At 44.2% G+C, this 21,976-nt stretch overlaps 1 protein-coding gene across 1 annotated transcript; it reads left to right on the forward strand.

Annotated features, from left to right (window-relative positions):
- Window positions 1-4,056: 4,056 nt before the first annotated feature.
- On the forward strand, window positions 4,057-21,503 carry LOC103361558 (immunoglobulin superfamily member 10-like). The gene is made up of 12 exons (XM_008287670.1): window positions 4,057-4,414; window positions 4,986-5,211; window positions 5,413-5,542; window positions 7,184-7,425; window positions 8,014-8,165; window positions 8,967-12,568; window positions 13,716-13,857; window positions 14,564-14,699; window positions 15,093-16,307; window positions 16,422-16,629; window positions 17,529-17,750; window positions 17,838-21,503. The coding sequence occupies exons 2-12, from the start codon at window positions 5,024-5,026 to the stop codon at window positions 20,001-20,003; spliced, it is 8,403 nt and encodes a 2,800-aa protein (XP_008285892.1). The 5' UTR covers window positions 4,057-4,414; window positions 4,986-5,023; the 3' UTR covers window positions 20,004-21,503.
- Window positions 21,504-21,976: the final 473 nt, after the last annotated feature.

Consider the following 21,976-nt stretch of genomic DNA (forward strand, 5'->3'; position numbering starts at 1 on the left):
CTCTGTTAGACTGTTGCTGCCCTGGTCATGTCCCAGACCATAATTGGCTGAAAAAAAGTGCCAGTTTTAATTTACAGCGCAATAAAAAGTGGAAAACTGAAGGAGTCAGCATACTTTCTGAAGCAACTGTGAGTTGTACTGTGGGTACGTCAGACACAGTGTCTGACACTAAAGCATTACTGAGTCACATATTGTAAAAATGTGACTACTTTTTAAGTGATAAGTGTTGTCATTAGAATCATAGTTATCCTAGTAAAGCTCCTTTTCTTTGACTTTTGTGGCTTTGACATGCACGGTAATAGAAGCTTGGTACCAGCTTTGTCTCCATGCATTTGGTGGACAGATTGGCCCGAGGTGTAATTCCTTGGTGCAAGAACTGGAGACTTGTAAGAGGAGCTTAAAATCAGAGAAATACACCTTCTAGGAATCTTGTGTCATGTACACGTTGAGTGTTCTTAGCTGCCTTGTCAACTGACAAACCTACTTTCAGAATGACCTGCTTTTTTTTTTCAAGAGCAACACGGCTGCTTGGGACTGAACTCAGACAGGGTGCATGAAACTGGCCAGAGTTTCCCCATTAAGAGCTACGAGTTTAAGAAGCATCCCACCATCATTTTCCAAGGAGGAGGCTGGAAATGTAAGTTTTGTGGAATGCAGCATTACTGCAGGGACGGGACTCTTCAAATGTGTTCATTCCCAGTGACAAATATTAAACTAGTTGTTGATGGTCAGTAATCACCTCCACTGCTAGGATCAACAGTCGAAAGGATAAATATACTTTCCTAAAAAAAAAAGTGTTTTGATAACATGTTTTGTATTTCCTCACTTGTTAAATACGGAACACATGACGAGTGAGTGCGAACTTTGGAGTTGTTTAACCTTCTGAACCTCATGACCTGTCGCTGGGTTTAAACTTTTTTATTTTTTTTACTTTTTCATGGTTCTGTGACATGCTATTCCATTGGAAAACCTCATCAAATCCATCCATGATCTAAACATGGCTTTATCCTCTGTAGGGTGGGAAGCCATCCCAGCTGAGTTGGTGTAAAGGCAGGAGACACCCTGGACAGGTTGCCCGTCTATTGCAACACAATTTAGAATCACTATTTAACCTCAGCATGTCTTTGGACCGTGGGAGGAAGCCAGAGAACCCAGTAAGAACCCACGCTGCATGGGGAGAACATGCAACCTCCACACAGAAAGACCCCAAGCCCAGATTTGGAGCCAGGACCTTGGCGCTGTGAGGAGACAGTGCTAACTGCTGCTCCACCATGCTTCCCTTAATCAAACTTCAGCTTAAAATGATATTTAATCAACAATCACTTTACTATGCATGCCTCGCTTTGCCCAAAATAACATGTTTTCATTGACAAGATGCTCTGAAAAGCAAAAACAGTCAGCACTCCTTGGCACAACCATGATGCCATTAGTGACCAAGAGTCACAAGACAAATTTGGAGGCTTTTCTGCTGAACTAGGTTGAACAGCAGGCCGTGTTTACACAGGTCAGAAAAGAGACGCGTATGGAAACAAAACAATGTAAGTGGCAAATACCTTAAACATGTACCACTTTTTACAGTATTGGTAACAGGTGGGAACTCAAATGTCCTACATGTTTATTGCAGTACAAAATATTTAACATTCAACTTTCTTTTTAAATATGATTTATGGCATAACTTTGGTGTACTTCACAAACGATATTTTTGAGTTCTCTCTACTTCTAGCAACGATTGTGCTGTTTCCATAGAGATGCAGGAGTGGAAAACAAGCCCACGGTGAGTAAAAATGTGACGGGAGCAAAGAAATTGCCCTAAAACTGCTTAAGGTTCAGAGGTTCAAAGGGTTAAAGGTGCCACTGACAGAGCTGCACTGATAAACGGAAGCAACCTAACAATCACTTTTGACTAATTAGGAAATGTAATGACCTTTTCAACCCTTTCAATTAGTAATCTGTAGTGTATCGAGATTGATTACATTCCTTTAGCAACTCTCCCACCACTTGTTGTGAGATACGTGTAAATCATTTCCTTAGTAATTTACTGATTGGCTGATTGGTTCATTAATTTCTAGTTACTGTCTGTAAACTAAGTCAGCATCATAACCCTCAATCTCTGCCTCCCTTTGTTCATTCATTCACCTCCCCCCCGAGGAGGCATTGATATTACATCATGTCTTCATTCCTCACTTATTTCCAGTCAGACAGACACTGATTCATTTATTATGGTGCAATACATTCCAATATTGGTGATGAGTATTGTAATGAAGTGAGCTGGGTTTGGGCCTAATGCTTTTTACAGTCGTGTTACAGCTACGGGGAAGCGGTGCAGCGTGAGAACTGTTAAGCACTCGCAGACAAACCACTGCCTGCAGAGAGACGGGTTATAAGGTGGTGAAGATTGGATCATCCGTTGAGAAACATCACAGAGAATTTTTCTTTTCTTTTTTTTTTGCCAGTGATTGTAAAGCATCAAATCGCATCCACCGTCCAAAGTCTACGGATGTTCACTTGTCGGCTGTCGAGCTGGGGGGTGTTAACAGTCATTCAAGATTAATGTTACAATCCATTATTCAGGCAGTTGATGTTAAAAATCAAACGTCTACGGTGGTGACCTTATTCTTACATCTGCTGCTGCTCTCTAGCTCTGCTGCCCCCTGTGGTGAACAGAGAAAACCTTCAGATCTACCGGAACAGTCGGCATACGGATGAGGCTGGTTTTTTTTCCTCCTCTAAAGACAGAAACTAGGGTGGATGCAAGAAAATCCAACTTTATGTGAAAGCTGTCTTGCTAACTTACTTGCTTGTCCCCCACTTACACTCACTGAGCCCCCTTCCATGCAAACACACAGGGGGTGGGTGGGTCACTCATAGGAGACAACAGCTGAGGAGCATCAATCTATTTTTGCTCTCTCCTCATTTAAGCCTCTCAGAAGGAGGTGTGATCATTATGGGGTGCCGGAGAATCCTCACAAAAGGCAGGACAGTCCCATGTTTAGCTGACCTAAACCCACATTTCAGGGGAACTAACTGTCCTGCATGTTGCAAGTGGGACTCTACTAAAGCAGAAACCTGACGTCCAGTTTGTGCTTCATTGTCCTATCAGGTTAAAATAAACTACATAAAAATGGATATGGATTAGAAATGGATGGAGCTCCTAATGCCACAATCAAACTTTGCACATGTTGTGTAAATGCAAACTTTAATCCCAAAAAATAAGTTAGCGGTGAAGACACAGAGGTCGTGTCCTCTGTGGTATTTTTGGTATTCTGAGGTGACTTGAGGTGGATAATCTGGTTTTGAAGGAGACATGTCGAATTGGATTTACTACTTTCCAACCTGAATTATTTTCTTGCAGAGGGGATACGTCACTTTGGCACTTTATGTAAGGAGATGATATTTACTGTTGGCAAAATAAGATGGAATTTATAATATTAACCAATCAAATAGGGGAGTTCTGATTGCTGTCTCTTTGTTTTTATTTTTGTTCTTTTATTTTGGGGGGCATTTTAGTTATTGGTTAGTTCTTAGGGTTTTTTTTATGCTGATCAAAACATTCTTGGAAATGTGATTTTTTTTGAGTCTCTGGGGATTTTTTTCTCTTTTTTTCATTAAAAAAAAAAATCATTGGCTGCTGCAACCTCCTCCAAATGAAAAAAAAGGAGGGGAAAAATAATAAAAACAGTATAATGATCATCTATAAAGCCAGCACCCCTCCTCGAATTAAGTCACAAAATACAGGGAGATGTAGTTCTTAGCGTGTTATAAAAGGGCGTTAAACGGGTTAAAATGAGCCGCAGCCCTTCATTTAGATCACTTGGATGCGTGTTTCCACGGCCTGCCTGCGGAGTTTAAAGGATTTGGAGAGCAGACTGGAGCGCAGCAACGTGTTACTTGTAGGTCTCCAGAAAGCCCCTCCTCGGATAGACCCCTCTGCCGGAGCGTCACTCTGCTCACTTCAGTCCCACTTCCTCAGCGCAAATACACATCCACTGTCCTGCGCACACAATCACACACACACACACACACTCACACACATTCACTCAGCGCCAGACGCGTTTTGCAAACAGTCCGCCAGCCGCTTCTTGCACTACTTTCCTTTCCAAGAGACGCGCAACAAGAACTCTTGGATGCAGCTGAACGCATTTCTTTCAACTTTTTTTTTTTTAAATTGATTTTTTTTGACTTGACAGAAGTGTTACTATTTCGCAGGTTTTCCCTCGCTTTCCTTCAGTGACATCTGAGGTGACAACTTTTTCTTGTGTGTGTGTGTGTGTGTCGGAGCTAATGGGTGAATAAACTGGGTAATTGCATATCAAACTCCCGAAGCGCGCAACCGGATTAAAATCAGCATTTGATGAGCGAAAAAATGAATAATTCCGTGAAATAATTTCACTCCTGCGGACCAGAGGATTTCAAGGTATGTCCTTATCAGCCGTGACCACGCGTTTACAATAATCTATTCATCTCGAAAGCTTCCTGCCACGGAGAAGTAATTTACTTTAATTTCGGCTTGAAGTTGAAAAGCCTCTCGCAGCTTTTGGCTCTACAGTTGGTTTGATGTGTTTGAATGGTTTAAGTGAATTCCTGCGCTTGTGTGAGATGAGATAAGAAGAAGAGAGAGAGAGAGACCAGCGGGGGAGTTTCTGCGAGGTCTAATTTTACCTTGAATCCCCTTTTTTTATTGAATCCTGTTGCGCTTTTTTTCTTTACATGAACTCTTATTTGTGTCACTCAAATATCCTTCTGAGCATGCGCATGTGTGATTGGATAAGAGTGTTATATCTGAGGCAGGTGTAACGTGCCAGGGTGCTTGTATGGGTGCAGTGTGGGTGGAAGAGCAGAGGGTAGCACTTGTTGTACAGATTGCAACCTCTGAGTCAAAGAGGTGGCTTTGGGCTGCATTACTGGAGAGAGACAGACACAAAAGTCTCATCTGGATTCTTTTTGGCATTTCTTCTTCTTCACTTTCTTTTTTTTCTCTCTGGCAGTGATCATCTCAGTGCAGCTTCCCCTCTCGTGAGTGAAGATGTACCGGAGTGTCCGTGTGCCGGCGGCGTCGCTGGCCCTCCTGGTGCTGATCCTTGTGGTGCCCGGGGGCCGGTCCTGTCCCAGGAGCTGTAACTGCTACCAGGCCAATGAAGTCCACTGTACCTTCCGCTCGCTGCTCACTGTACCTCCTGGCCTGCCTGCACACACACGCCGCATAAACTTAGGGTATGGGGAACACACACAGGCTTGCAAAATGTGCAAGTGTGCAGACATGCAGCTATCTAAGAACCTTCAGGGACTTGTTTAGTTTGCTAACACAGCCCTCAAAATCTGGAATTAAATGTCAGAAGTAGATTTAAGTAATGAGCTCACAAGGAAATAATAACGACGTTTTAGGTTGAAGATGCTGTTTCTGTGTTGTTGCAGGTTTAACAGCATCAGCAGAATCCATGACAGCTCTTTTGCTGGACTGAAGAAGGCGGAGCTTCTGATGCTCCACAGCAATGACCTCCATCACCTTCCAGATGACGCGTTCAGAGATATGAAGTCACTGCAGGTAAACGGAGAGAAGAGCAACGACAACAACACGCACCTCTGGAAACTTCTTACGCAGGTTGCATAATCTGATTGAGGAGAGAGGAGGGAAAACTGGGTTGGAAAAGATGATGCACAGACAACATTTTATGAAAGTGGAAAAGTGATGCAACAGAAAGTTTAGCTTTTTATTTTTAAGTCCTTCTTCATTAAATTATAGTCGACCTTTTTCTCAGGTAGTTAACTGCAGCCAGTACTGAAAGTGTCCTGATCTGTTCTTTGCCAAGCTACTGATGCTTAGTTATACAATATATGCCTGTTAATAAGTAAAATAAAACAGTGTTTCCTCACATATTTAACCTTTGGCTCTTCGGAGATGAAGGTTTTTGCAGGACACAAAGTTTACTTTCATCACTCTCCAGCCTCGGGCAGAGCGGACCGCACAGAGCCGCCTCGACTATTTCAGATGCTTTGTTGCAGAAAGATCAGCTCTAAAAAATTCTCTATGTGCAGTACTTGTAGTTTACAGTCTGCACGGCTCTCTAGAGATGAGAGACGAATATATTTAAACTGCTTGTCAGAAAAGACTTTGGTTTTTAATAACATGAGTAATCCAGGGATTATCAAGATATATAGTATTTGTCAAAAAGGCTTGGCGCCATTTAGAGAGGACGCTACATTGATAAATGTGCCCAAAATCTTGCAGTCATGCTGCAAGATTAACAAACGGATTCATGGAATAAAGCTTTGATCTGTGAGAGTAGAATGGAATTAATATAACAGTCAACATGATTCTGTTCATATCTTCAGCACATTTTTCTAATTTCTCTACAACTAATGAATAATTTATGTGCCATCATTCTTTTCACTGCTCAGTGACAGGAAACACACTGGACATTTTAGCAGCAACCTAAGGGCAGAGTTAGCAGTCCGTGGGGAAGTGATATTACTCAACAAGCAATTGTTCCCTTCATCTCCCCGGCAGATGCTGATATATTTGCCACTCTGTGATAATAGGATCCATATTTCCATGTGCTGACATCTTCACGTGTTAGATCTGTCAGCAGCTGGAACTTTTCCAGCTAAGTAGCCTCCCTGGAGGGCAGATTTAGCATAAGCCTCACAGAAACAAAATTTCACAACCTGATTTTCATGGTGTGCCTTCTTAAATTTTTGGTAGGTTCTTCACACATGACTGGAATAGCAATAGATTCCTTAAAGTCTTCTGTAGGGGATAAAGGGCTAAATTTCATATTTAGAAAGCTGTGGACCCCCAGTTCTAGAATATCCTTTTAGTTTTCCCTGCTTTGGTAAAAGTCGCAGCATGAATATATCGTGTGGTTATATGCTGTGGGCTATTTTTTTCAATTTGTACATGTGAGATGGTGAACTGCTGGAATTATATCCCCATATTTTAAAATTGTACACAGGGTGCAATCAGTCATTTTTGCTTACAAAGAGTTTTTTTTTTTTTTACAACTCTTCCTTCCTCATTCCGATTCCCTGCACACACCATTTGTCATAAATTCAATTTACAAGCATGTGGTGTCCAGTGACAGACTTATGATTATAGATAGACTTCTTTTTTTTTTTAATCAGCCTTGATGTCTGTTCTTCTAATCCTTCATTTCTTCTGCTCACTTCATTTCCTCTACCCCCCCAGATACTAAAGCTAAGCTATAACAAGCTGAGAGAGATCTCTTCATCTCTGACCTTTTCTGGCTTGACCTCACTGCTGCGCCTGTACTTGGATCACAATCTCCTCCAACACATCCACCCCCGGGCCCTGCTCCAGCTGCCTAGCCTCAGGCTGCTTCGTCTGCAAGGGAACAGGCTGCATCAGCTGCATCCTCACACTTTGTGCACACTGTCCCTGCTGAATACATATTACTTTTCTACACTCAGGTGAGCTTTTACACCTAAAGCGCATAATGCAGTAATCGGCGTTTGGTTTTAAACGTGTTCGGATTCGGCCTGGCTCCTGGTTCTGGCAGTGATGACAGGAACTTAAATCCAACCGAATTTGTAGTTCTTCATCAAAACACGGGCCATTTCATCCTAAGTAAACTGAACTGACTCTCAGAATCATAAAAAACTCTTTTGAAACGGGCTGATTTATGAATGAGCAATAGCAAAACATTGTTAAATTGATTAAATTACCCCACAAATCTGGTAATAATGTAATGCCTGATCGACTTTAGTCTGATGAAAAAGGGGAACATTTGCATTGCTGATTATTGGAGTTTAGATAAATCAGCGTTTAATCCTAAAGCTATAGCAGCATCTCTTCACCCGTTTTGTTATCCGCTCACACAACTACAGCAGAGCATAGATGTGTAAAACCTGAACAGGAAGGTGATAATGAGAATGCTAGAAATGATGAATTCCTTACCTCTAACCTGCCACCTCTTGCTTTCACATTAATTTCTTTTGATTTTGATTCAGCCTCCACATTCTCTTCTTTTTGTTTTGCTTTGTCTTTCCCTCCTTCAGGCACCTAGACCTCTCCAACAACAGCATAACTACTTTACCTGAAGACACCTTAGTGACAGCACCTCTGCTGGAGACTCTTGTGCTGCAGGCTAATCCGTGGAGTTGCGACTGCAGGATGAACTGGCTTCTCACTTGGAGTCTGGCTCACCCAGGTGACTGTCATATCTGAACAATCGTTTGCTTTCAACGGTTGTTTTGTTGTCGTGCGCACATGGGATTTATGGTTGTCAATTATTAGTGTGTCCTTGAGCCAGTTTGATTCAGCCAGAGACGCAATAATGCGGTGGGTAATGCAACATAAAATTGCTTGATTGATTTATGGACCGATAAGGAGATAAGGTGAATAGAAACTTTTGGAATAGGCTAAAAAACTCATTAGTTATTAATTCCATCCAGATGTTGAGAGATGAATAAAACCCCCTGTTTAGTACATCTGGTTTTGTTATCTTGACGCTATTGACGACCACCCTCCACCTGCTTTTTGTCACACATTCTTTGTTGTTTTCCCTCCGTTTTCTGTATCTCTTCTTGCCTGTCTCGTGGCTGTTATTGAGATGTGAAAGAAGGCTAGACCGTGAAATGTGTCTCATTGATATGCCAGACTTAACCTGCCATGACTAATCCGTGATGACAGCGCTGATGTGTGGCAGCTGAAATTTAGGCTAATGATTCCTGTGTGATAATAAAGTGATAGCATACTTCTGATTTAGGAGTAGATGAAGTAACCATACCTAATCAGTAAGAGATATAAAGTGTAATTAAGGCCTAAAATGAGATGGCATGACTAATAAATGACTCACTTCCCAGTAATATGTGCAAATAGCTGAATTGTGCAGTCATATATTTGTATAGTTGCTATGATCATCTCAACAGTGTACGACGCAGTTGATGTGCCAGACGTGGTGAGATTGCCTCTGATGAAATAATTTTCTCTGTCTCTCTCTTTCAATTAGGCTTAATGAAATGTCCCGGTGGTCCTCAGTGTCCGGTCTGTGCCTCGCCCAGTACGCTTCAAGGGCAAGGCTTGCTTGAGCAGACTGCCTTACTGTGCAGCTCGCCCGTCATCCCCTCCACAGGAAAGGAAACACCTTTGGAGACGGAGCCCAGTGAAATCCTAACCAGCGAAGCCTTCAGAGAGCCTCTGGGCAGCGTCTCTCTGGGTCTGTCTGACCAGCAAGGAAACAGTGTGGATCTGAGTTGCAACATCACTCATTCTTCTGACTCCCAGGATATTGCTCCTCTTCCAGATCTCTCCCTGTCCTCCTCTGCTCCTCTCCCCCTCGCTCTGTCACTCTCCCTGGAGTGCCCTTTGGAGAGACAGAGCTATGAGAAACTTTGGAGGATTCTGGCTTATTACAGTGAGACTGCGGTTCGCCTTGAGAGGGAGATCATGCTGAGTAAAGCCCCAGCGTTGGCCTACCGCTACAGGCAGGCGGTGGAGACAGATGGATATTATCACACTGGAGTCAGAGCTTCTGTTAAAGCCAGGCCACATTGGCTACTCCAGGCAGCCATTAGCATTCAGCTAAACAGAGCACAGTCTAATGGACATAAAGTTCAACTTATATACTCAACAAGAGTTTCTGCTCATCCTGGCCCTACCTCTCATCACTCATCGTCCTCCGCTGCTTCTCACCCATGGGTGCTGATGTCTACTAATCACACTACCACAGCACTGGCAGCAGTAGCAGGCAGTAAGGTAGAGCTGTCCTGCCCTCTTCTCAGTTCTGGCAACCCGAAAGTACAGTGGATTCTCCCAGATGGATCCAAGCTTATCCCACCCTCCAGCAGCCCAGACGGTCGGCTGCGGGCCTCAGCTTCTGGTTTGCTTCTACAAAAAGTAAAGCTCTCAGATGCTGGGATTTACTACTGTGTTGGTTGGGCTGGAAAAGATGTGGATGTTCTCCCCCTGTACCTGGCAGTGGAGGGGTCATCTGTTCCACCTTCAGGAGAGGAAGTGGGACCTCCTCTTACAGGATCAGTTGGGGAACCTGTCACTTTGTCTTGCGGGGTGTCTGGTTCACCAGAACCTTACATGACTTGGATTCTACCAGATGGAAATTTAGTGCGGCAGGGATTGGCTGTATCAGGTGGAGTCACGATGGGATCAAATGGGAGTCTCTCTCTGCCCAACCCCTCTCTGCAGGATGCTGGTCATTACCGCTGCATTGCGGTCAACCAGTATGGTAGCGACTCTCTATCTGTTCAGCTGATATTAAATACACAGCACATCCCTCCGCTTAGAACTGCATTTCCCAGAGGGCCACAGTCAGCTGCTGGCAGGTCAACCAGGATAAGAGCCCCTTTATTAGGTCAGGTGGATGAGGCATCGGGGGATGGAGGAGAAGAAGAAGAAGAGAGAACTGTTGTTGGCAATAGGAGGCGACCAGCATCTCTCCAGCCAACTCCGAACAGACGTTATCCAAATGGAACGCCACGAAGACGAGTTCCTGTGAGAGAAGGTCCCCTGAGAAGAGGCGGCGGGCCTGTTTCACCCACTGACAGGGGAAGAAACCGCTTTGAGAACAGACATAGAGTTACTACAAACAAACAAAGGATAGACCCTCAGAAATGGGCTGATCTCTTGGCTAAAATACGTCAAAAGACTGCTCATACGAACAACAGCCAACCCATCACAACAGAAAAACCCACGACTGCATCAGTTCAAGGAGGCAAAGATAAAGACACAACAAGACACGAGGGAGATGATGATACAGAAAGAAGTAGAGCTCAAGGAGCAGGGATGGAAGCAGAAACTGAAGGGTCATCTGTTGATGATACTGTTTTACAGGAGGAAGGGCTGCAGCCCATTCAAGCTGTTCAATCAGAAACAAAGACAGATACAGATACTGAAATAGAGACTGGCTCAGAGAGGGCAACAGAAGAACAGACTGATATGGAGAATGAGACAGAGGCACACATACAGACAGAGAAAGCAGGTCCACAAACACAGACAACAGCAAACCCAGCGACACACACAGGACCAGTCACATCCAATCCAATGTCAGGAACAAATGAAATTGTCCAAGAACCAGGTGAAGGGGATGAACAAAAAGCAAACCCCAGCCCATCAAGAACCAGGCCTCAGAATCCTCGACAGGGATTCCTTCCTAATTTGGTTCCAAACTCCAGACCTCAAAGCCCCTGGAACTCACGCAGGAAGATCGGACAGCGAAGACGAATCATCAACAGGCCCAGGGGGCGACCTCTGACCCCGGCCCAACCTCTCCCTGACCCTACGAACCCAAGGTCACAGACTGTGACACCTGACACGACCACAGATCAAATCAATATGTTGTTGCCGGTGTCAACAGCCATGGCTCCAGCTATTTTGTTGAACCCGAGTGACCAAATTAAGACTGCTCCAAATGTTGTGGCTCAGAATCCCGTGTCTCCCCCTGTTTCTAACGCTCCTGGTATCTCCACTTCAAAATCAGCCTCACCCTCACCGACTCCCTCCCCCTCCCATACAAACACAGACACACATGCAGACGTGATGACTCACTTAGACAAGACAGCAGACACTGAAGAGTCCTCTCTTTTCAACACACCAGCACCCACTCACTCTGACACTTCGATTTCAGAAACGCATGTGCCAGATACGCACTCTGGGACATTTACACATGGCATGCAGACACGCACAGAAACGCAAACAGCCTTAGACAAACATGTTGATAGACCCTCAAGCAAACACGGTGAAGAGCTAGAGAGGAATTTCTTGGGTGTACCCGATCGGTCCCCCTCTTCAACCACTCACTCCTCCATTGTTTCCTCAGTCCCCAGAACAGATACAACCGCTTCTGCAAAATCCACAACAACTCCTTCAACTACTCTCAGAAGAACTCATTCTACGGGTCTTGCTGGCAACACTAGAAGCACCTCTACCACTACTCCTATGACTACAAGTCCCACTGTGTCTACTACAGCTACCATTCCAACATCTAGCACTACCAGGCATACTACAACTACTCCTACCTCTACTACTACTACTCCGACTACAACTACCACCACAACTCCTATTCTTACATCTACTACTCCAACTACGACTTCTACAACTGGAACCTCTACCACAACTGATGCTAGCACTGCTACTACTACTACTACTACTGCTTCTACTACTGCTTCTACTACTACTACTACTACTGCTTCTACTACTACTACTACTACTGCTACCACTACAATCTCATTTAAAGGCATCCCTAGGACTCTTAACCCCACTACCACTACTTCTACTACAACTTCTAAAACTACCACTCCATCTACTAGTACTACAACTACTGCTTCAGCCAAAATTCCTCCAACTACGACAAGGGCACCTACACCTACTACTCTTTCCAGTACTACCACAGCAGTCATGTCAACAAGTACCAAAGCGGCATCCAGAGAGAGGCCAAGCGTTGTCCAAACTGACTCCAGAGAGAGGCTTGGTTCTGGTGCTCCGAAAGAGATCCGTCCCTCCACTGACTGGAAGAACCCTGGAGCCAATTCTATTCCAGATTCGCACAGCAGCAGGTCCCAGTGGCCTCCGTCTCCTCCACTCCCTGTCACTCCTGTGGTGAGTCCAAATTAATTCAGATAACGTAATATTTCTACTTTGTAGATGGTGTTGCCCAATAATGAGTCTTAAAGCAAACACATGCATTACAGTGCAAAAGGGATATAAAGCCAAGCTTGGACCAACATTTGTTCTTTCTTTGTTAATTTAGTGGTAAATGTATTGTTTCCCCAATTTTTCTTGCTTTTATTCATTCAATTAGTAATTACTTTAAGTGCACTTTTCAATGTAGTTTGCAGTTCATATATATGGAACTCAAATTAACATTTCTTTTCCGAGAGAGTGCTGACCCAGAAAATAACAGCACACACACACTTACACACACAAACACAAGCACACACACACACACACACACACACACACAAGCATTACACCCAACTGTGAAAGAGCCCTAGGGGCAAAAGCTTAGCAGAAAATGCACAATAGATCTGAAAACAGTCTAATCTTTATCCACATGACCTGCTATTAAAACTAAAGGATGTTTATGACAATTCTCCAATTTCATGGGGTTTCTCCGTCAGGGATCTAAAGAAGAGATGAAAAACATATGTTCCATAACCAACAACATTATGTGTTTTGAGAGCCTAATCCCAAGGGATTTAAAGCAATCATTTGTAGATTAATTTCCAGCGCTCATTTTTTCAAGCCTCAGTAGACCAAACCTCCGGGGCCCACCACCAATGAGTCATTCTAAATCTAAGGACCACAGTAATGCTATATTGAATTTGCAATCTTACTTTATCCTTACCTCCACAAGTAAATTGATTCATCCATTTAATGGTTTCATTTTGGTTGGGTGTTGTTTTCTTTTCCTTAAAAATACCCGTTTAGAACGCATTTGACCAGATGATCTGTTGATTACGTTTTAGGATAATGTATGTTTGGTATTGTTGGAGTTTCGACAGCTCTCCTTCTTCATCCATCACAGCTCTGCTAAACTTAAGGTGTTGCAAGTCCTCTAGTCACGTGCCATTTAGATGACAAATTAAAACTCCAAGGCCAATACAATTCTGCAACTTTGCAAACTGAGAAATTATCATTAGTAGAGCCCTGCTCTCAACGTCTTCTTCTTTTCAAGCAGTCATTATTTCTCATCTTTATTGCTTTATTTGCCAGTATAATATGTTTTCGAAATGCTTTTGCACAGGCTCCAGTTTTGAGATCCAGACCAAAGATTGCAGATCCACACATCAGGACAGTGTCTTTCCCAGCAGAGAGCACTGCCAGGATGGATTGTCAAGCTGAAGGAGAACCGAAACCCTCCATCACATGGACGAAAGTTGCCACAGGTATGCACAGTGCAGCAAACATTTATTTATTTGAGCATCCACAGATGCTGTCTGCACATATTTCAAACACCATTAACTGCATCAGTGGATAAATCAGGGAAGAGTTTCATCTTCTACAGGCCTTCATAGACTGTTACAAAAACTCAACTTGCAAATTTTCCAGATAACTTAAACCTGCTCATTTGAACAAGCCTGTATTTTGAAGTAGGAAACATTTCTCTAGTAAAAAACAGAAATGTGTACACATCTGTCATTTGTATGGTAAAAAACTACAGACTTTGCCTTTTGAAATGAATAAATAAAGCTTTGTATTTACAACCTGAAGTCACCAGCTCTAAAGGAAATTACCCTCAGCTTTAGTATGTACTATGGGTGACTGAATATGAACACATTTTACTGTGATGAAAAAAAAAACATTAACACCAAACATTGCACACTGGCATGCACACAATAGGCTTTTCTCTTGCTTGCCATGTGGGAAATACATTGCAAGCAAGTAATGGAACATTTCGTGCATTGCATCACTGACTTTACTTCATGCTGTGCCATTCGATGTGCCCCTGCTCCTCCTCTCCTCTCCTGTCTCATTCTCACTCGCTAACTTTCTTTTCCAATTTGTCTCTGTTTTTCTCACTCCTGGCTCCTCATTGCTGCTCTCTCTGGCTGTCTGTCTGTCGCACCGTCTCACTCTCGGTCTTTCTCTCAGGAGCAGTGATGTCAATCCACTCCAGGGCTCAGCGTTTTGAGGTCTTGCCAAATGGCACCCTTGTTATCCAGAATGTTCAGCTGCAGGACAGGGGCACGTACATCTGCAGTGCACACAGCTTCCTGGGTCGTGACAGGTGAGCCTACTGATACCAGTTATCCATATTAATGCACTATACAATACATCATTCAGTTATAATGACCAGGGGACACAATATTTTCAGCATTTATTACAAAGGACTACGATAAGCTGCATTTTAATTACAGCCTGTATTTGGTTTTGTAGCCCTACTTGTTGTGCTTGCAGACACAATTACAGTCCCATTTGATTGAACATTTGTGCGTAGCCTCAAGACATATGCAAATGTCTGTATATGAAATCTGTTTAATTGTTTCTTGTGTCCAACTTTCTGTCAGTTTGTGTTATCCACTCTATGTAATCCTTTGGACGTTTCCAAAATGTAGATTCGAAACGCTTGGGCTTTGGTAATGTGCATTTATATTGAGTATGATCTGCTTCTTCACGACAGGCTGCTAACTACCCTGGAAGTCTGGACCCGCCCCCCTCGTATGCAGCTGGCTAGTTACAGAGAAGTCACGATTCATCAGGGTGGAGAAGTGCGTTTGGAGTGCCAAGCGGACGGCGTTCCCGCCCCTCTGCTCTCGTGGGTCCTGCCCAATCGCTCCGTCCTGACCTCTGCCGGCCCCTTCAGCAGCCGGATCACCATGGACACGAACGGAACCCTTCACATCTCAGTGACTTTACCTAGTGACCGAGGAGTGTACCGCTGTGTGGCTTCCAACTCAGCAGGTGCTGCCAGTGCCTCAGTGCGTGTACACGTGTCCTCGTTGCCCCCGGTGATACAGCAACCCAGAGAGGAACACCTGCTCTTGTCTCCAGGGAGGCCTGTTTATGCTCACTGCTCTGCCCGAGGTGCTCCACCACCAACCCTGCGCTGGCGAATCCCAGATGGGACCCTTGTTCGCCCATCCCAGTTTCTCCATGGCAACCTATTTGTCTTGCCCAACGGGACGCTTCATATTCGAAAAGTTGGGCCAAAGGAGGCAGGGAGCTACGAGTGCTCAGCAAGTAATGCTGTGGGGGCTGTTAAGAGGACGGTGAAGGTGGAAATTGAAGGGGGAGCAGACGGAGAGAGAAGGCAGGGACAAGCCAGAGCTGAGGGGACAAAAACAGTCGCGACAGAAAAACCAGCTCCTTCACTCATTAAAGACAAAACTTTGGCCATCCCTAGCTACCCCTCAGGTCCATTCGGCTACACTAAATTCTCCCCTCCATCTGTCTCTGAGACATCCAGGACCTCGTCGCTCACGCCAAACTCTTCTCACTCCTCTTCACATCCTTACAAGCCCAATTCCTCTAACTCATCTCCTAAAATCAATAAAACAGTCACTGCCTCCCCCACACACTTTACCAACATCAAAAAAATGGATCCTTCCTCTCCTTCCCTGCGCTCCACTGTGCCAACAAACAACACCAGACTCTCACCCGCTATAAACAACACCAGAGTTATTTCTTCTTTCCCCACTGACAGAAGAGCCCCAGCTGTTCTGCATCCCTCGCCCGTCTCTCCTTTCAGTAAAGCCCGTATCGTCTCCTCATCGCCCTCCACGTCTACTGTCCACTACGGGGGGATTTTGCAGCTTCACTGCACTGTAACTGGCAACCCAGCTCCCATCATTATCTGGAGGACCCCCAACAGAAAGCTGGTGGACATGCATTTCAGGTACAGGGGGTGTGTGGGAAATGTTGCTGGTCGTGTCATTACATGTTGTGATATTCCTAATCTAATCTAAGTTATTATGTTTGTTATGTGTTGGTATTTGTGTGTGAATTGCAGCTTTGACCGACGCCTAAAGGTGCATCCAAATGGCAGCCTGTTGGTCCAGGCAGTAACGGAGAAGGATGCTGGAGACTACCTATGCATCGCACGGAACAAGGTTGCAGATGATTATCGCCTCCTGCGCGTCTCTGTGGCAACCAAACCCGCCAAGATTGAGCCAAAAATACCATTAAATCAGATGGTGTCATTTGGCAAACCATTAAAGGTGGGCTGAATAATTGTCCTTGTTCACAAAAAACAATGCTTATCAAATAAACACATACCAGATTAGGTTAGTTTAGTGTGATAGTTTTAATCTCAGTCCATGTGTTTGGTTTATTTTTTCTCTGCATTCTGTTTGTTGTCTACTGTCTTGGAATTTGGCTTTTTTTATGAACTCTTGTGCATTTTACAATTCTATACAAATAACCAATTTGATGCACGTAATATTGGCTTTACTGTAAATTATATGTCACGCTGTTTGGCACAAAACTATGGCAATTCTGGCAATAGGAGGTTCACTGGAGTGTTTCCCATTTTCATATCCAAACAGTCTTTATTTCAAACCTCCACTGTTGATTTTTGTTGATACACAGTATGCTGGGTTGCAAAGTTCAGGCTTTCAGCTCGGCTTTTTATTCATGTTTTGATCGAAAAGTGCTTTATATTTTTAGACAAAAAAAAAAACGAAATGCAAACCTCCCAGATCATACAGCAGACTGTTATGAATCATAAACAGTGGCCTTCGGGGGATAGTACTGCACACATCAATATTTAAAGGCTCAATGAAAAATAATGTCAAGTGGGGGTGAAATGCAAGAAATAAGACGCAGTATTATTGTGGGAATGTTTTGCTCTTTATTTATTATTTTTCATTTAAACATTCATGAGCTTTTTGGTATCTTTTGAGTGTTTCTAAATTTCTTGTTTGTTAGATACATCTTGTGCTATGAATTTTCATTTTTTTTAAGGGCCTAAATATAGCTATCAAAGCCTTAATATTGAGTGCTGCATGTATTATTCATTAAAAGACAAGAAATTGTTTTGTTATCAACAGTTTTTGTGTTGTGTTTTTGTCTCCAAAAAAAAAGGCAAAAGATAAAACTTTTAAATGATCCTCCGCAGGTGGACTGCCAAGCATCCGGGCTGCCTGACCCAGCTGTTCGTTGGAGCTTACCAGATGGAACCACGGTGAACAGTGTGTTGCACGGGGAAGACAGAGGAGGGCGAACACGACGGCTAACTGTGTTTGACAACGGGACATTACTGGTTCCAGCAGTGGGTATGGGAGAAGAGGGGGAGTATACATGTTACGCTGAGAATCAAGGAGGTCAAGACACCATGAAGGTACAAGAAACATTTCTTTCAATGTGACCCAAACTTTTACGTAGCCAAAAATGCAAATTAACTCCAACCTTTATTCATTCATTTAAGGTCAAAGTGAAGGTCATGATGACATCTCCACCAACCTTCACCGACGACAGAAGCTACCGCGTCATCAAAGTACGTCAGGGGGCAACTGCGACTCTTCCCTGCAAGGCTTCAGGAGATCCTGCCCCCACAGTGACGTGGTTTTCCCCAGCGAACCGCGTAATCCCACAAAGTTTGGGATCTGGTTATTACTCTGAGCGAGTTGTGGTGGTTTCAGGTGGAACTCTGGAGGTGCGTGTCTCTCAAAAGATCGACACGGGAAACTATACATGCCGAGCAAGCAACTCGGCGGGGGAGAGGAGCATGGTGGTGGGCCTGGAGGTGGAGGCTACTACCTATGGGCAGAACGGCCAGGTGGGAGGAAGGGGTTGGAGCGTTAACAGCGGGCCTGGCAGCAGTCATTTCATCAGATCAGGAGACAACATTAATAATGGAGGGATAATCCAGCCTGGATTTACCAGTGGCATCACAAACAAGCTCGGTAGCAATAACAGCAGCCACCATAGTGATAACAGTGGCCGGGTGAGAAACTATGTACCAAACACTAACTTAGCAATAAGTGGCTCTAATCCTGCCCAGAGGAGTGAAAGTCGAGATGGATTCAGCAGGCCTGTCAGTGGAATCACAACGCAGCTAGGTAGCAGTGTACTCACAGTTGGGGTGAACGGGGCAAGAAACGTAGGCTTTAAAGCAGATAATATTGTAATAAATAGAAACGGACCTGGCATTACGAGTGGTAGTAATAGTGTGGGCAACGGTCACGGCACAGCAAGAGGAGAGAGTGTTGAAAGGAATCCTGGGACTAATAATAATGAAGTCACTGCAGGAAAGGTTAGTAATGATGCTAACGCCAGTAGAGACTACAGCAGGTTAAGTGGTATTTCAAGAGACGCTGGAAGCTTCGGTAGCAGTGTGTCTAATAATGGAGCTGGTACAAGCACACTCAGAGGAAATGGTTTTAGTAGGAGTAGCAATCTAGAAGGAACCAATGACAACAGAAGAAATAGTGTTGGCTCAAGCAGTAGTGCAAGTGCTAAAAACTTTACGAACTCAGTCGTGGGTGTGGTGACGACGGTGAAGCAGCGAGCGGTTAAAGGCCAAACGGTTCTTTTGCCCTGCCCCTCCCAAGGTTCTCCTCCCCCCCGACTGGCCTGGTTTCTGCCCGGTAACGGCATGCTGCCAGCTCCTTATTACGGCAGCCGACTCACTGTGCATCGAAACGGCTCCTTGGAGCTGCGGGGCGTCCGGGCGAGTGACGGCGGGACCTTGGTTTGTGTAGTGAAAAGTGAGAGAGGAGAGACGACGATTCGGGTGGAGCTGGAGGTAGCGGAGACGCAGGAGGAGGCCAGATCTCCGCAGAGGGGACCAGCGGTGGAAAGACCTGCACAGACAAGGGGTGGTTCAATTGAGGCGCCTCAACTGAATTCAGCTCGATCTTTAAACTCGAGGCCAGTGCCGCCTGTGGTGCTTCATCCAAGAATCGCAGTTACTCAGAAGCCTCTGCAGAGGGGCCTCAGTTTGCCTGCTGCACCCCACCCAGTTGGCCCTCCACCTTTTACTGGCCCTGTCGCAGAGCCAACAGTGACCACCAGATCGGCTCCCCTGGTGAGCATCATTAATGGAGAAGTCCTTCAGCTGCCCTGCCCACAACCCCCTGGACACCTGAAGGGCTCTCTCTCCTGGACCATGCCCAGCGGCAAAGTGCTGTCCAGGGGTGAGAGTGGCGACTCAGGCCGTTACTTAGTCCAAGATGATGGAACATTAACAGTACATCAGACGTCTGTGTTCGACCGAGGCACCTACACCTGCAGGTCCACCAGTTACGACTCCTCCTTAGTGTCAGTCGCCACAGTTCCCGTCATTGTCATCGCCTACCCTCCACGCATCACAACAGGCCCCTCCCCGGTGACCTACACTCGCCCCGGGGTTGCCGTGGAGCTGCCCTGCCTGACCATAGCAACACCTCGGGCGACAGTCACCTGGGAAACGCCAGACCTGACACAGCTGAGGGTGATGGGTCAGCCTCGCATTTATGGCAACCGCTACCTTAGTCCTCAGGGTTCCCTGGTGATACAGAACCCGACAGGTAGGGACACAGGATTTTACAGGTGCACGGCCAAAAATGTGATAGGAGTGGACACCAAGACGACATACCTGCACGTTATATAATGGGCTGAAGCAAACACACACACACAGACAGACCCACAAAAACACGTAATAGAGACAAAGAAACTCCACTGATCCTTTTTTCTCAAGTGAATGACTTCTTCTGCTAACACTATGTGTCCCTCATGCCCAAAGAAACTGCAAAGCTCTGTGCTGAATCTCAGAAAGGACTAATATACGGTATAATATGTCTTATGTTTGTGTTTTTAATGTCTGAGTTTGTCGTCAATACTGTGTTGTTTTTGTATCAGGAGTTGCAAGATTCACAGCGGACACAATGTCTTACTTCTTTTTTTTTTGCATAAACAAGTAATTATTGTTCGAGGAGGACGCTTTAATGCAGGTGGTGTTACACACTCAACCTGTTGTGCCTTGCTGTGTGTCTCACTGGCTTAAATCTGTTTTGAAATGGTGCTCATTTCACGCTCGCAGCAAAAGATGCAAATGGCCACGTTTGTGCCCGTAGATATTTTTTCAGCGAAAACTACCAGATTTGTTATTTTCAGTAAAACTAAATTAGTTTCCTTGCCTATTACAACAGTACTAAAATATTACTTCTATATAAGTATTTATGTAAAACGCAGAAACCTTTTAACCCTCGTTTGAAGGATTAAATGATTCCTTGTTGCACAGTTTTAGAATTGCTTTAATACAAAATGGAAACCTAACAACGGTGCTTCACCTTGCTTTATTACTATACTGGACATTTTACACTTAGAAGTACAGTGTAATATACAATACTGTATGCTTACATAAGTATGATGTCGCCTAATATAATTCTGCTTAACCAGATGTGGATATTAATAAAATATGTTTTTTTTTGGTCAAATGTTGTAAATTAGGACAAAAAATGGATTTAAAATGCCATCTTGGCATTTACCTTACTTTTTTTTTTTGTTTTTACTGGCTATCTACATATTATTAATTGTTGGAGTTGTTGCAACAAACACTAACTTAAACTGGCAGCCTTACTTGCCTCGTACTGCCTATATTTGTGTTACATTTAATCCCCGACAGACACGATGACGGAGGACTTCAGTGTTATAATCTAAGCAAACACCAGCATCTTCAGGATTTTCCTCATCTTGTGAGTTTCAAACCTGGACAAACATTGTGCCGCTGACTGTATCTCACATTGTCACTGCTTTAATGAGGCAGAATGCGGCACAAAGCATCCATGTTAACACGTCAAAAGAGTGATCGCCGTGATTATTTTGATAGAAAAGATTGTATAAATGTGTGTTTCCAGAGCCTGCCCGCAGCTTGTGCAAAAAGCCAGCAGTTCATAGTTATATACCTTTATCTGTTCTTTCATGTTTTTCATTGTGTCTTTAAATTATTTGTCTTGTAAAGACTCTGTTGTACGACACCTGTTTTTGTTTTTTTTTCGCCTAAAGGGAGAAATTCTTAAATATTAATATGTATGATGTCTCACTAGCCAATGATGTCTAACTATATTTTTAACAGTTTCCTTTTCTAAATAAAAATGACGGCGAACTGAAAGCTGTTTACTCCATAAAATGTCAACAGTTTGGGTGCAGATTGAGAGTGAGCGCTTGTGTGGCTGCGGAGTGAGAAAAGAAAACACCTGGTGGGAGGGCGAGAGCGAGCGAGCGAGGAAGGAAACTTTTTCCTTATTATGAGAACAGAAACTCCTTATCCCCAGCTCAGCTATCAGACCAGGAAATGGGGTCTTAACTGTAGATGAGACACATGTTGATGACATCATATTCCTCTCTCTGGGAAATGCAATAAAACTCACAGCAGCCTACGGAGCAGCTCCACACACACACACACACACCCTGCATGAGCTCACACCTGGTGTCCACAAGTAATTCCTTAAATTAATCATGACGTATGCATCGTGTAAGAGCAGCGGTGGTGCACTGTTTTGGCCGTTAGTAAACAGCAAAAGATGCTGAACGTGTGCGGACGTCAAAGAAAATATCTTTGTGGAGCTGCCAATTCTAAATAGC

The sequence above is a fragment of the Stegastes partitus genome, unplaced genomic scaffold (assembly GCF_000690725.1).
Source record: "Stegastes partitus isolate 25-593 unplaced genomic scaffold, Stegastes_partitus-1.0.2 Scaffold511, whole genome shotgun sequence".
Taxonomy (NCBI): Eukaryota; Metazoa; Chordata; class Actinopteri; family Pomacentridae; genus Stegastes; species Stegastes partitus.